At 43.3% G+C, this 15,662-nt stretch overlaps 2 protein-coding genes across 2 annotated transcripts; one reads left to right on the top strand and one right to left on the bottom strand.

The window, feature by feature from the left end:
- Positions 1 to 323: 323 nt before the first annotated feature.
- Positions 324 to 10,647, top strand: LOC135709731 (multidrug resistance-associated protein 1-like). The gene is made up of 6 exons (XM_065232104.1): positions 324 to 644; positions 5,788 to 6,087; positions 6,152 to 6,813; positions 6,890 to 10,217; positions 10,283 to 10,529; positions 10,592 to 10,647. The coding sequence occupies exons 1-5, from the start codon at positions 609 to 611 to the stop codon at positions 10,475 to 10,477; spliced, it is 4,521 nt and encodes a 1,506-aa protein (XP_065088176.1). The 5' UTR covers positions 324 to 608; the 3' UTR covers positions 10,478 to 10,529; positions 10,592 to 10,647.
- On the bottom strand, positions 10,619 to 15,392 carry LOC135709733 (multidrug resistance-associated protein 1-like). Its single transcript, XM_065232106.1, has 5 exons — positions 15,357 to 15,392; positions 14,995 to 15,294; positions 14,339 to 14,934; positions 10,962 to 14,187; positions 10,619 to 10,902 (listed from the first exon to the last, which is right to left on the bottom strand). Exons 1-5 carry the CDS (start codon positions 15,390 to 15,392, stop codon positions 10,708 to 10,710), a joined length of 4,353 nt encoding a protein of 1,450 aa, XP_065088178.1. The 3' UTR covers positions 10,619 to 10,707.
- Positions 15,393 to 15,662: the final 270 nt, after the last annotated feature.

Raw genomic sequence — 15,662 nt, 5'->3', positions numbered from 1 at the left:
AACGATTCTCATAAACTTTCAAGGTACATACCGCCGCCTCCACCCGGCGTATCCACACCCAAATTATCATCGTTACCGATATCCTAGGAGGCCAACACTATCTTATCAAAGAAGCACGTAAGAAGTGAGACAGGAGCACGCGATACCATCTAAATGAGCGCTCATTGGATCGACACCTCTCGCTCGCTCAGCCTCGCACGCAGACTATAACCCATGGGTCAACCGCGGGAACGGCTCAGTCAATCGAAAACAACCGACCGAACCAAATCGTCCCAAAATTTCAAAGTAAGGGAACCTCAAACGTGCACTGGAAACAATCGAAATAGTCATAAATTTCCGCAAGATTTATCTGCTCCGATAACAGGGGTAAATTTGCGCTCGCGATCGTGACTCGGCGGTTTGATAACGTCGAACCTAATCGTGCATGTGATTGAAAGGGAATGCGTCAAGGTGAAATCGAAGCAACCCAACCATAAGTGAATGGGAAACCAAAGGAGGCGCATGCTTGCTTGATACGGGTAGTGCTGAAGTGACTGAGATAGAAGACGACTCCTGGTGGAGTTTGTGCGAAATTTATTTCGAGTGCAAAAATTAAGTGAAAAACGCCAATGACATTTGAAGAGTTTTGCGGTGGTCCCTTTTGGGTAAGTGGATAAATGTGAATGTGGAATATTTTATGAGCGTAGCGACAAGTTTCAAGAATAGACGTTATTCGTAAATGTGGGTCATGAAGTTGAGAATAATGGAAATATTAAATGTAATCATACTTTTGCGCTAGCGATTTTCAGTTATAAAAATTATAGTTTTTATTTGTTTTAAACCGCTTCATCTTCATCCCAGCTAAACTGACTACTTATATTCTCAGGTCAATCAAGTTGATCGAGTAATTGTAAATGCATACATAAAGGAATTTTACTCATAAGGTCCTTCAAGCACTCGTGGCGTACAGCAACAAGTAAATTAGACCCGTTTTGTTTAACAAAAATATTCGGGATCTACCTGGTCAACCAAGATTACTGTTTCCCATGTAAAGTTGAGCTGTTGTACTAATTTTCATCAGAACCGGTGTTTATTTAATAAAGTATATAATAAATCGCTTTTGCCATCACTGACAAATAACAGACTAGCCTCTAATCAAAATCTGACATTCGTAAATTTGGTGGAGAAACACCAAAAGTTGAAATTTTACGAACGATTGAAATTTATTAGATCCAGTAGAATATCAATAATTTGCTGTACATTTGCTTTTCAAAAATATGTCACAGGAAGATTTTGTTGTTCTATATTTTGATATTTTAACCGTTAAAACGGCCAAAACGACAGCAACCTGAATAATCATTATCAAGGACAGTACAACATCAAATTTAAGTTTTCAATTTAATTTCAGACTTTGCTTGGATTCTGTGCTTGAAAACGAAAACGAAACAAGATTTCAAAAACATAATTTGATATAATTTCTATAATTTTTTGATATCCGGGGCGCGCGGCCAGTTTCTTGAATCGAGGTATCCCAGAAAGTGAACAATTGTCAAGGGGTAAGTCACTCAGCACATTGTGCCGAAATTAGGCACAGCTTCGGCACAATTTCGTTGGTATTGGATTGTTGTAAATAAAATAGGAGCACTGTTGGACAACTGTCATTGAACTTGTTCACAACATTACGTGCTGTTTGACTGTATATTCAGATACATCCTCTAACAGAATATAACAGAGGAACTCAGAACAGCAGTTCACTTCTCGGTTCACTTATAAATCTAAATACAAAATGATGGTTCTAGGGTGGGTCAATAAAAAGAGGTAGTTAATCAGACGTAATTAGACCCCTTAATTCAAATAATGCTGCAACTCACACAAAACAAACTAAAGAAGTCATATTTATCATTATCTCTATAATCAGTCTCCAACAATGTTTTGCATCGGTTCCAACTATTTTCGGCCGCTCATAGACCGTTGCTTTTTGGGTCACGAAAGGCTAGGTTTCTGGTTTACCTTTGAGAGCATTATAAAACTCTAAAACACAGAATTTTATTTTATGAACACAAAACACCAACATTCCGCACACCCGCCACTTCCCGCGTCATTCTCAATCCGATTTATCCTTACGACTTCAAACCAAAACCGGGTTTCAGGGATGGATATTTTACAAACAATCACAGCTTGATATATGACCGGCACAATTGGTAAACCTGCGGCATACTGACAATAAAGATGACCCAAGATTGGGGTGCGGAGTGACCTACCCCTTGACAATTGTACTGTATTTGTTCTACGAACTTTTGCACAATAGGGTCAGCAAAAGTGACACTCAAACTAACAAATCAAAGTAGCATTGCTTTTCGAAGATGACCGAAGACTATTTAACTGATGAAGAAAAATAGCTCATTGCTTCTTTGACCAGAACCAAAAGATGTACCGCCAATTTTCTTTCGGAAGTGAACTACGGTAGGCCCTCAATTTATACGGTGGGTGGTACGATCGACCCACTGCTATTTTTTGGCTGTTCTTTGTAGATAGCTAGTTTATAGTTGACACTAATCAGATACAAAAAAAAAACTAAATTGGTTGACGAGCAGCCGAGAAACAGTGATGGGTGGACGGAACCACCCACCGCATAAATGGAGGGATTACTTACTTTCATCCATCAGTCCAATAGTCAACGGTCGTCATTGAAAAGGAATGCTACTTTGTTTTGCTAATTTGATTGTCACTTTTCCTGACTTAAAGGGTGATACGGTCAAAATTTGGTCAAGGGAAAACGCGTGTAAATCGGTGAAATCGTTTATTTAAAAAATCAAATTAAATTTCTTTTTCAAGTTCAATTAGTATAAAATTCAGGAAAAATATTCAGTTAGGCTTCCGCTTTTCCAAATCCGAATTGCCGGGCCTTACACTTGACCCCTGCCATCAGATTTTGTACAGCCACCTTGTCCACTTTCTTCGCCGCAGAAAACCAGTTTGCCTTGAACTGCTGCTCGCCCTTAGCAGTTTTTTTTGGTCTTCTTTAGGTTCCGCTTGACAATAGCCCAGTATTTCTCAATTGGGCGGAGCTCTGGCGTGTGGGAGGGTTCTTGTCCTTGGGAACCACCTGCACGTTGTTGGCGGCGTACCACTCCATGGCCTTTTTACCGTAATGGCAAGATGCCAAATCCGGCCAAAACAGTACGGAACAACCGTGTTTCTTCAGGAAAGGCAGCAGACGTTTATTCAAACACTCTTTCACGTAAATTTCTTGGTTGACAGTCCCGGAAGCTATGAAAATGCTGCTTTTCAAGCCACAGGTACAGATGGCTTGCCAAACCAGATATTTCTTTGCGAACTTTGACAGTTTCATGTGCTTGAAAACATCTGCTACCTTTCCCCTTCCTTTTGCCGTATAAAACTCCTGTCCCGGAAGCTGCTTGTAGTCGGCTTTGACGTAGGTTTCGTCGTCCATTACCACGCAGTCAAACTTCGTCAGCATCGTCGTGTACAGCCTCCGGGATCGCGCTTTGGCCGTCGTATTTTGTTTATCATCGCGATTTGGAGTCACTACCTTCTTGTAAGTCGATAGTCCGGCTCGTTTTTTGGCTCGATGCACGGTTGTAGACGATACACCCAGCTTATTTGCGGCATCTCGGAGAGAGAGGTTAGGGTTTCGCTTGAAACTACCGGCAACTCTCTTTGTCGTCTCAGCGGCTTCCGGTTTTCGATTTCCCCCCGATCCAGACTTCCTGGCTATCGACAAACGTTCCCCAAACACTTTAATTACATTTGTAACGGTTGATTTGGCAACTCTTAGCGATTTTGCCAACTTTGCGTGCGAGTAGCTCGGATTTTCGCGATGCGCGAGCAAAATTTTGATACGCTGCTCTTCTTGCTTGGACGGCATTTTGACAACTGAAGAGTGAATTCCAAAATCAAAATAGGAGCAACATTCTACACACACACACCTTCAAAATGAGGGGTGTTCAGGTTTTTTCAATGCAAAATTGAAAGAAATACGTCAAGTTGATATTGACCAAATTTTGACCGTATCACCCTTTAGTGGATTTTTGGCACTACGACCTCTTTCCAGATCTTTATCAATTTTTTCTACGAACTCAAAGCTAGAGTCACTTCTACTCAGAGGTATGAAGAAATTTCTAAAAACTGCAGGAACAATGAACTTAACTAATAACTCAGGGTTTTTCCGAATACTTCGGCAAAGTTCTGAGATCATCAGAAAAGTCCAGAGAATTTCAGAGAGGTTGCAGGATGTTAACTGAACTACAGAAAAGTTATATTAATTAATTACTGGTACTTTCAATAAGTTCCGAGAAATTCTTTGAAAATTTAAGGAACACCGCAAGGAGGAAAGAAAGTTCAGGGAACTCTCATGAAGGAACGAAATTTTCAGGCAAAGTTTAAGGAAGCTTAGAGCTGTCAAGGGATGTTCCATGATCTTCGAGTTTTGAAATATTCAGGAAAATTGCAAGAACTTGTGGATAGATCAAAGATTTTCAGGGCAGTTCCATGAATTTCAGGAAAATCACAGGAACTTGTCACAAGTTCTGAGAAATTCAGGGAATTATTGAAAACTTTATCAAACTGAGAAAAGCTTTAGAGCAGTACCAATAACTTCAGAGATGCACCGGAAAGTTTTTTAAAGTCTAGATTTTTGAATATTTTAACTTTAAAGTATCATGAACATTATTTTTAATATTGTTAAATGTTTCACAGCAAATGTTGTCAATTTTTATAAAAAATATGAACATTTTATTGTAAGATGGGCAAACTTTGATTAAACGTTTTACCATTTGATTGGAAAATTTGATTTGCCAGTTGTGATGAGTTGTGACAAATGCCAAAACAAATGTTCTCAAATTTGTATGAAATTTATCCTTTTTTAAAGCTATAGTATTTTACTCGAAACAACGACTAATTTCGAATTTGATCGTTTTCATTGCAAAGGTTTGAAACCGATTTTGTTAGAAGTGACGACGGATTTTGTAAAAGATTGGTTACAATTTTTATGGAATTTGTTCTGTTGTCCGGAATTTTTTGAAATTATTGTACTTTGGTGAATTCAAGTTAGACTTGAAGAGTCAAAGACGCAATCGGAGTCGATTAATTTCAGATCAGAGGAGTCAGATTTTTTCATCGATTTTCGTCGGACTCAATAGAACGGAAATAGGCGATTACAGTGAAGCAGTGCTCTACTCTATCACCTAAATAAGCAGTAAATATTTTTTGCCAGGCTTTTGTCCTAGTTACTTATCTGTGAAGGGTCTTGAATAAGCTTCTAAAGTGATATTCTTAATATACAATTTAAAATATATAGAATATCTAGAAGGTTCTTAAAAAAGCTTCAAATGTAGATTCTAGAAGAAGCCTCCTTTGGACGCTCATTGAGCGTCGCTCCACTCCTCTGACCAAAATTTACATAGCTGCCATTCTCAAACGAATAGCAAATGACACCAAAACCCTTAGCACGGTGTGCTCTGTGACCAGTTCTGTACAATATCTCATGGTTCCAAATAGGTGGAGGGTTGTAGTATTCGAGAACTTGGTAAATATTTATAATTTTATCAGCAACTTCATCACAAACCATCGTAAAAGTATACAAAATCCCAAGGATTCATGCCATTATCGGACGTCGCATTCTTAACCTCTGATATATAATCGAAATGTAGTTGATAACGCTCTCGAAAATTATTGAAATTTGTCAGATAAAAAACCGCTCAACCATACCTAATAATGCCATATCGCTTCTTATCAGTTCACCCGTCTCACGCGTAAAATAAACAAGTCATCGTTTTTCTCCAACAGGACGAAACTCTCACATGGCGAGCGGAAGATCCGGATTTGACCTTCTGCTTCCAACGAGTCATCCTACAATGGGTTCCCTGCTTCTTCCTGTTCGTTTTCACTATCTACGAAGTATACCGAATTGCAACCAGCCGGTACCGGGACATTCCCTGGAATTGGTACAACATCTCCAAAATCGTCATCTGCTTCATGCTGATGATCATGTCCTGGATAGACCTGGGCATGGTGGTCAACTATCACAACCAGGAAAATGTATTTGACGTTCAGATCTTGGTGGCGATTTTCAATGCTGTGGCCTTTGTGAGTATTCTATGTTTAATTATTTAATGCTACACGCTATCTAACACTAATTGCTTGCCATCAGATAACAGTCATCACACTGTACTACTTCTTCCGGAAGTACGGAATTCACAGCTCCGGAACGATTTTCATTTTCTGGTTCCTGAAAGCCTTCTTCGGGATCATCCAGATGCGTACGGAAGCCATGAAGCACGCAAATCGGGATAATCCCATAGGATCCGGCGAAACGGTCATCTTCGCCGAGTACCAATTCGTCAGCTTTACCCTACAGTACTCACTGACGTGCTTAATACTGCTGATGGAGATCATCCCGGATAAAGCACCCCGTTACAGTGACTACCCTGAGATGAAAAACCCTAGTCCCGAATTAAAGTCAAGTTTCTTCATAAAGCTTCTGTACCTGTATTTTGATCAGTTTACATGGACGGGTTTCCGAAAGCCACTAACCGACAGTGACATGCACGATCTCAATCCGGAAGACACGTCACGTGAGCTGGTGCCACCTTTTGACAAGTACTGGTACCAGAGTGTCGAGAGCCGTCGCCAGAAACAGATGGCTGCCGACAAAAAGGCCGGAAAGGTGAACCCTATCAACAAACCCCATGCAGCTACTAATGGATCGATCCTTCCAGCCATGGTCAAGGCGTACGGTGGACCATTCTGGTTTGCTGGCCTGCTGCAGATCGGTATCTCGGGACTTCAGTTTGCGTCACCTTATCTTATGCAGTAAGTAATTACATTTGCACAATGCATGGGGGAAATCGGATAATCAATATGCTATTTATCTCTTACTTCTTCATAGGGAACTGATGGGAAACATTGCGATGAGTGGACCGTTCTGGATCGGAATGCTTATCACGTTCGCTCTATTCTTCAACTCGCTTCTGATCGCACTGTTCAACGGCCAGTACTTCCGAAAGACATTCCTGGTAGGCTTCCGCATTCGAACTGGCTTGATTAGTGCCATCTACCGGAAAGCTCTCCGCATATCGAGCTTCGCTAAGAAAGATACCACAGTTGGCGAGATTGTCAACCTGATGGCAGTCGATGCGCAGAGATTCTTTGAATTGACCTCCTACCTACACGTTCTGTGGTCAGCTCCGATCATCATCGCCGTATGCATCTTTCTGCTGTACGAAATCCTCGGTCCGGCAGTGTTTGCCGGGCTTGGAGTGATGGTTATCATGATTCCTATCACTGGCGTCATCGCTACCCGACTGAGAGATTATCAGGTGAAACAGATGAACATCAAGGACGATCGTGTGAAGAAGATGAATGAAATTTTAAGCGGCATGAAGGTGCTAAAACTGTATGCATGGGAACCTAGCTTCCAGGCGGAAATAGTAAACGTTCGAGCCGGCGAAATTGCCATTCTGCGAACAATGGCCTACTATGGTGCAGCAACGTTTTTCGTATGGAGCATGGCTCCCTTCCTAGTGACCCTTGCATCGTTTGCTGTATTTGTAATGATCGATGAAAACAACGTTCTTGATCCCCAAACCGCGTTTGTCTCATTGGCTTTATTCAACATCCTGCGCTTTCCGTTGGCTATGTTCCCCATGATGATAACGTTCGCCATGCAAGCGTGGGTATCGGTGCAGCGAATCAACAAGTTCATGAACAGCGAAGAGTTGGATCCGAATAATGTAACGCACAACAGAAGCGAAGATGCTTTGTCGATCAAGGACGGAACGTTCTCTTGGGGTGATGAGACTCCCAATTTGAAAAACATCAATCTGGCACTGAAGAAGGGCAAGCTTTCCGCAGTTGTGGGAAGCGTTGGCACGGGCAAAAGCTCTCTCATCTCCGCGCTGCTTGGAGAAATGGAGAAGGTCAAAGGATCGGTTAACACGGATGGAACGATTGCATTTGTTCCTCAACAGGCATGGATTCAGAATGCTACACTTCGGGAGAATATTCTGTTTGGAAAGTCCTACGATGCACAAAAATATGATCGCGTACTGGAATGCTGTGCTCTGAAACCGGATCTGGAAATGCTTCCGGGAGGAGATACAACGGAAATTGGTGAAAAGGGTATCAATCTGTCTGGTGGACAGAAACAGCGAGTTGCACTTGCACGGGCAGTCTACGCGGATGCGGAAATCTACTTGTTTGATGATCCACTGAGTGCGGTCGATGCACACGTTGGCAAACATATCTTCGAGAAAGTTATCGGCCCGGAAGGGATGCTTGTGGGTCGATCGCGGCTACTGGTGACTCACGGTATCTCATTCCTGCCCTATGTGGAAGAGATATTCGTCGTGAAAGATGGCGAAATCTCGGAAAGTGGATCCTACCAGCAACTGTTGGATCAGAAGGGAGCCTTTGCCGATTTCCTGACACAGCACATTCAAGATCTAGATGAAGAAGACGAAGAAATACAAATAATTCAGGAAGTCCTCAAGGACGAAGTCTCCAGAAACATTCTAAAACGTGCCATGTCCACCCGCTCTGAGCGGTCCGCTGGAAGTGGTGGTAGTATTCGCAAAAAGAAAGTAAGCCGACAAGAGTCTCGAAACAGTAACAAAAAACCAGAAATCCTAGATACTCCTGCAAAGGGTACAACTTTAATCGAGAAGGAAGAATCCGCTACGGGGGCGGTAAGTTATGCAGTGTACATCAAATACTTCAAAGCAATCGGTTGGAATATGGCATTCTGGGCCGTTTTCTTCAGCGTTATCAATCAAGTATCTGCCATCTACGGAAACATTTGGCTCACGGATTGGTCGGAAGATCCTGAAGCAGCAACTGATCCTGCCGTTAGAGATATGTACCTCGGAGTATACGGTGGCCTGGGAGGACTTCAGTCCTTGGCACTTCTCATCGCATCCATCGTCTTAGCCCTAGGTTGCTTGAAAGCAGCAAACACCATGCACAATAATCTGCTGGAAAGCACCATGCGCATGCCGATGTTCTTCTTCGACACGACCCCCCAGGGACGAATTATGAACCGATTCTCCAAGGACGTAGACGTAGCCGACAACACACTTCCGCAATCGATCCGCATGTGGTTGTTGATGTTCTTCAATGTCATCGGAGTGTTTGTAGTGATTGGCATCTCTACCCCGATATTTTTGGCAGTCGTTCCCGTATTCCTCGTTATCTACTATGCCATCCAGAAGTTCTACATTGCCACTTCGCGACAACTGAAGCGATTGGAGTCCGTCACCAGAAGTCCAATCTACTCCCACTTTGGGGAAAGTATCACGGGACAGTCAACCATCCGAGCGTACGGTGAGCAGAATCGCTTCCAGCAGGAATCGGAGAAACGCGTAGACTACAACCAATTGATGTCCTACCCGAGTATTATAGCAAACCGGTGGTTGGCAATTCGTCTGGAGATTGTCGGAGCGCTGGTGGTCTTCTTTGCAGCTCTGTTTGCCATGCTATCTCGTGACACCATCGGTGCAGCTATGGTAGGACTTTCGATTACCTATGCCCTGCAAATTTCAGCCGTATTAAGTTTCCTGGTAAGAATGACAGCTGAAGTGGAGACGAACATTGTGGCAGTGGAACGCTTGGAAGAGTACACTGTGCTGCCAAGGGAAGCCGAGTGGCATAAGGGAACGGTTGATAAGACCTGGCCGCAGGAAGGAAAAGTGCAGTTCAACAATTATAAAATTCGCTATCGAGAGGGGTTGGATTTGGTGATCAAGGGCATTTCGCTGAATGTGAAAGGAGGGGAGAAGATTGGAATCGTTGGTCGGACGGGAGCTGGAAAGTCTAGTTTGACGATTGGATTGTTCCGTATTGTGGAAGCATCTGGAGGAGCAATCGTCATCGATGGACAGGATATTTCCAAGATGGGATTACATCAGCTGAGAAGCCAGTTGACGATCATCCCACAAGATCCGGTGCTTTTTTCAGGCACGCTGAGGATGAATGTTGACCCGTTCAGGAGTTACTCAGACGATCAAGTGTGGAATGCCTTAGAGCTGTCACATCTGAAGGCTTTCGTTAAGGGACTTTCGGCTGGATTGGAGCATGAGATAGCGGAAAATGGTGAAAATTTATCCGTCGGTCAGCGACAGTTGATCTGTTTGGCAAGAGCAATTCTAAGGAAAACTAAGGTGTTGGTGCTGGACGAAGCTACGGCAGCAGTCGATCTAGAGACGGACGATCTAATTCAGGTTAGTTGACTATGCGCTTAAGATTCAAATATCGAATAAATCAAATCAATATTCTATTTCAACAGAAAACCATCCGTACGGAGTTTGCTGACTGCACAATTCTGACGATTGCTCACCGTCTCAACACTATCCTGGACTCGGATCGCGTACTAGTATTGGACAAAGGACTGGTAGCAGAATGTGACACACCGCAAAATCTACTCGCCGATAAGACGACCATATTCTACGGAATGGCGAAGAATGCTGGAATTATCAACTAACGCAGACAGCGAGCACATACGAGGAATCTCAGCCGCTACGTATTTCTTGATGGTATGTTTCATCTAGACTTCGATCACTTCGTATGCAGTAATTAACGGATTCACTGTTTCAAGGGCCACACTCACCTCTTGATAGCAATACTCTTCGTTTCGGGTAGTTCAATATGCTTTATGTATAAGAAATTATTTGCCTTATTTAAATAACAATAAACTATAAATAAACACTTTTTTTATTCAATCAACCCTGCCTTTCGCACCATACTGTAGAACATTGATTCTTTGTTGGCCAATAGCTCTTGAGGTCTGTCATATTCGGCAATCATTCCATTTTCGAGAACTACAATTTTATCGTAGTCAATTATTGTATTCAATCGATGAGCCACTGTCAATACGGTGCTGTCCGAAAATTCCATGCGTATTGTTTTCTGTGAAATTTAAACTCTGTCAGTTGCAATCTATGAACAAGTAAACTATTAAAAATCACCTGAATTGCTTCATCCGTCTCTATGTCCACGGCAGCCGTTGCTTCGTCTAAAATTAAAAGTTTTGTTTTCCGCAGCACGGCTCGGGCTAAACAGATCAGTTGGCGTTGACCCAGGGATAGATTTTCTCCATTTTCGGTAACCTTATGATGCAATCCATCAGGAAGGCTCTTAACAAAGTTTGCCAAATGTGACAGATCCAGAGCCTTCCATATTTGATCATCCGAGTAGGCCTCAAATGGATCCAAATTTCTTCGAATACTTTCCGCAAACAATACGGGATCCTGGGGAATGATGGTCAAACGGCTTCGAAGCTGGTGTAATCCGATTTTCGAGATGTCAACTCCATCAATAATGATTCGGCCACCACTGGCTTCCACAATTCTAAATAGACCTATCGATAAACTCGATTTTCCTGCACCCGTCCTTCCGACGATTCCAACTTTTTCTCCACTTTTCACGTTTAATGAAATTCCTTTGATGACCAGATCCAATCCCGCCCTATATCGTAGTTTGTAGTCTTGGATCTCGATTCCGCCATCGGTCGGCCACCCGTTTTCAACTGTCCCTTTAACCCGTTCGGCTTCTGTCGGTAGCTCGGCATACTCCTCCAATCGTTCAATTGCAACCACATTCGTCTCCACAATAGCTGTCATCCTCACCATAAAACTCATAGCCGTCGATATCTGCAGTGCATAGCTAATCGACAACCCCACCAAGCCTGGTCCTATTGAATTTCTAGCCAAAACGGCGAACACTGCAGCAAACAGCACTACAAATGATCCAACAATTTCCAACCTCAGTGCCATCCACCGATTGGTTATCAATCCAGGGTAGGCTACTTTCTGATTGTAATCTATCTTCTCCTCCGATTCCCGAATGAAACGTTCCTGCTCTCCAAAAGCCCGTATCGTTGACTGCCCCGCGAATGTCTCTTCAAAATGTGACAGTACGGGACTTTTAGTGATCGATTCCAGCCGCCTCAGCTGCCGTGAACTTGATATGTAGATTTTCTGAATCATATAATATACTACGACGAGAACGGGAGCGATCACCATAAACATAGGGGTCGAGAAACTGATAACTATAAAGACTCCCACTGCATTGGCAAACGAGTATATCCATCCCCGTAGCGTACCGGGTATGATGCTATCCATAACGTCTACATCCTTGGAGAAACGATTCAGGATTCTTCCGATCGGCGTTGAATCGTAGAAAGACATCGGTAACCTAAGAATAGTGTCAAGAAGACTGCTGTGTAAATTTTTGGATGCCCGGATGCAACCTAACGCTAACGCTAAGGCACTGATGAATAGCGATAAGGATTGTATGATTCCAAAGGAACCATAGAGGGCTAGGTAAGTATCGCGAGTGGAGGTGTCGATTGCTGCGATCGGATCTTCGGTCCACCTTGATAGCCAGAAACTGGATGAAATGCCACTGATTTGAGTGAGAATAGTAAAGGAAAAAGTCCAAATCACGATTGATACTCCAAATGCTTTCATAAATTTCCAATATACAGCCCACGCAACGGCACCCGTACTGGACTCTTCCCTAGACGTCAGTGCTGATTTTGAAGTACTGGACCGCTTTACAGTTACATTCTGAGAAACTTCATCACCACTGGCTGCAGGATGCCGTAATTCTACGGACGAGTTTTCATTCCGTCCCTGTATGGTTACACGCTCCGAAAAGAATTTTGCAAATTCTCCCTTTTTATCGAGCAATTCCGCATAGGAACCATTCTCGGAAATTTCTCCATTTTTGATAACAAAAATTTCATCCACATGTGGCAGAAAGGATTCACCATGCGTCACTAATAGCTTGGTCTTACCACCCAGAATCCCGCGATGTCCCAAAACCTTCTCGAAAATATGTTCTGCAACGTGAACATCGACCGCACTTAGCGGATCGTCTAGCAAGTAGATATCGGCATTTGCGTAGACGGCCCTAGCTAAGGCAACTCGCTGTTTCTGGCCTCCAGAAAGGTTTATACCTTTCGCGCCGATTTCCGTTCGGTCACCAGCCGGAAGCAAATTCAGGTCCGATTTCAGCGCACAACTCTCCATTACCGTGTCGTACTTCTGCTGATCGAACGGCTTTCCAAACAAAACATTATCCCGCAGCGAAGCATTTTGAATCCACGCCTGCTGCGACACGTACACCAGCGTTCCATCTACGTTGACAGATCCGCTTGCTTTGTGCATCTCCCCTAGCAACGCCGAGAGCAGTGAACTCTTTCCGCTTCCAACAGCTCCCACAATGGCACACAGCTGACCTTTCCGGAGTGACATGTTGATTCCTTTTAGCGTTGAGGACCCGGTAGTCCATGAAAAGTTTCCATCCTTGATCGACACCGCATATTCACTTTTATGTTGCGTCACGGCTGTCAAATCAAGTTCCTCGTTGTTCATAAATGTGTTGATTCTTTTGATCGATACCCACGTTTGCATCAATATGGTAATCACCATCGGTAGCCAACTTAGCGGTACCTTCATTATGTTGAACAGAACTAGGGAAACGAATGCTTTCTTTGGGGTAAGCACATTCTTCTCATCGATTAGCACGAACACGGTAAATGTCATGAAAGCCACTAAAAAGGGAGCAATCGTAAACGCAAAGTATATTCCTGCTCCGTAGTAGGCGGTCTTCCGCATGATCTTAAGCTCTTTCTCACGAGTTTCCACAACTGACCGTTGGAAACTCGGCTCCCAAGCATACAGCTTCAACACCTTAATGTTGGAAAGAATTTCATGAATCTTCTTCACTCGGCTGTCCTTAATCTTCATCTGATGTACTTGTAGACCCTTGAGTTGTGATGCAATCACCTTCGTAATAGGTGTCATCAAAACCATGACTGCCAAGCCGGCGAAAATGGCAACCCCTAGAATGTCGTACAGTAACCATAAACAAACGACAAGCACTATCGGACCATTCCATAGCAGGTGCAAGAACGGTATTAGCTCTACGAAGCGGTGAGCATCGACTGCCATCAAATTGACGATGTTTCCAACGGCTGCACCCCGTTTAGCTGCATTGGAAATGCGCAGTGCCTTCCGATAAATGGCGCTTATCAGTGCTGCTCGAATGCGGAACCCGGTCAGTAGATTGTTGTAGTAATACTGCCCATTGAGCAATGCATACAATAACGTAGTGAGAAACAAGCCGAACGATAGCACCAGACCTTGCCAAAGTGGTCCTCCGGAGGATACCCACGAGAGGAGAGACCTGCAAAATTACAATGGATCTGTAGTGTTGAATTCCTGAATAGGGTAACCAGTTTTGGACTAATAAAGAATTTGTAGGCAGTGCTATGCAGACCCAAAAAAAAAGGTTAGTCCAAATCTGTTTAACCCAGCCTACTATGATTACAACTCACATGAGAAAATATGGCGAAGCAAGCTGTAGCGTCGTCATAGCCACCTGAAGTATTCCAGCAAAGACAAATGGTCCACCGAACGCCTTAACAATAACGGGTAAGATTGAACCATTTGTACACTTTGCGTCCATCGCCTGACCTCTGCGACCTTTTTCTAAGCTTTTGTTCCAATATCTATCGAAAACCGGACTCGTTTCCCTGGTCATATCCTGCGGATTGACGTCATACATATCGTCCATGGTTAGTTGCTTTCGCAAACCCTTCCACAGCAGCCGGTCATATGTTAGAAAAAGTAAACGTGACAAAAAGCTAGCCCTCAACTCCGGGTTTGGTTTCTTCGATTGTGGATAACTGCTGGAGGTTGGCTGCTCATCTGGAACGATTTCCAGCACCATAGCAATGCATATCACCGCATACTGCATGAGATAACTGTAGACGTGATAGGTCCTGTATTCAAAGGTATGATTCAATCCCTGCCCTTCAGTGCACGCCTGTGGTACTCCGAAAAGCATCCGCATGAACCAAAAGACAAACAACGTCCCCGTACTCTGGATGCCATGCTTTCTGTGAAAGAACATCAAAGTCAACACTATTGCCTGAAAGAGTAAGAGAAATTCAGTATCGATCGATCAGAGTAGATCAGCTCAATGACTCACGTAAGCTACCGCATTCATCGTTTTAGTTACTGCTTCAACTGATGGTAGATTTTCACGTCCCATGTTCCTGATGGCCATACCAAGATCCATACAGTTAGCACATACTAACAAGAAAGCAACACACATTTTCGACACATTCAGCAAACTCCACGGAATATCCCGGTACCGACTATGCCTGATTCTATACACTTCGTAAGCGGAGAATAGCAAAATAAAACAGCATGGAATCCATTGCAGAATCACACGCTGGAAGCAGCTCGTCAAACCTGGATTGTCCGGATGCCGTGCCAGCTCACTGTCCTTAATAGATCAAACGAAAAAATGTCATCAAAATAATCCGCGAAGAGTGACGAAATATTCACCCATAATGGACCTCCACAAAACTCCTCAAAGTTCATGTCATCTGACAATGTAACTGCGTGTTTTTCACTTCGATTCTCACAGTAAACTGACCATCGCAATGCCACTTTTCCTCGCGATGCCGTTTAAGCCATACTACGCACGTTATCGTCGCCGATAGAATGCTACTCCTGATTAGATCAATTACCGAACGCATTGTGTAGTAAAAGTTCAAGTTTAAAATTAAGGTAGATGGGGTCAAGATGGGCCATCGTTCGTTTGGGCATATTTCCTATTAATTTATGCACTGCCTAATATGCATCAAATTT

This window comes from Ochlerotatus camptorhynchus, unplaced genomic scaffold, assembly GCF_037179485.1.
Source record: "Ochlerotatus camptorhynchus isolate MF236.1 unplaced genomic scaffold, CSIRO-AGI_Acam_v1.1 ptg000363l, whole genome shotgun sequence".
In the NCBI taxonomy this organism is placed as follows: Eukaryota; Metazoa; Arthropoda; class Insecta; order Diptera; family Culicidae; genus Ochlerotatus; species Ochlerotatus camptorhynchus.
Note: the sequence above shows the minus strand (reverse complement) of the source record. Positions and strands in the feature narration are given on the sequence as shown.

Excerpts from the sequence above, each read along its gene's own strand:
- LOC135709733 (XM_065232106.1), bottom strand. The coding sequence starts at position 15,392 with ATGAACTTTGAGGAGTTTTGTGGAGGTCCATTATGG. Across the intron at positions 14,935-14,994 it reads CGATGAATGCGGTAGCTTAC|GCAATAGTGTTGACTTTGAT; the intron begins GTGAGTCATTGA and ends TTACTCTTTCAG. Across the intron at positions 14,188-14,338 it reads GCTTCGCCATATTTTCTCAT|GTCTCTCCTCTCGTGGGTAT; the intron begins GTGAGTTGTAAT and ends GTAATTTTGCAG.
- LOC135709731 (XM_065232104.1), top strand. The coding sequence starts at position 609 with ATGACATTTGAAGAGTTTTGCGGTGGTCCCTTTTGG. Across the intron at positions 645-5,787 it reads TTTGCGGTGGTCCCTTTTGG|GACGAAACTCTCACATGGCG; the intron begins GTAAGTGGATAA and ends TTTCTCCAACAG. Across the intron at positions 6,814-6,889 it reads GCGTCACCTTATCTTATGCA|GGAACTGATGGGAAACATTG; the intron begins GTAAGTAATTAC and ends ACTTCTTCATAG.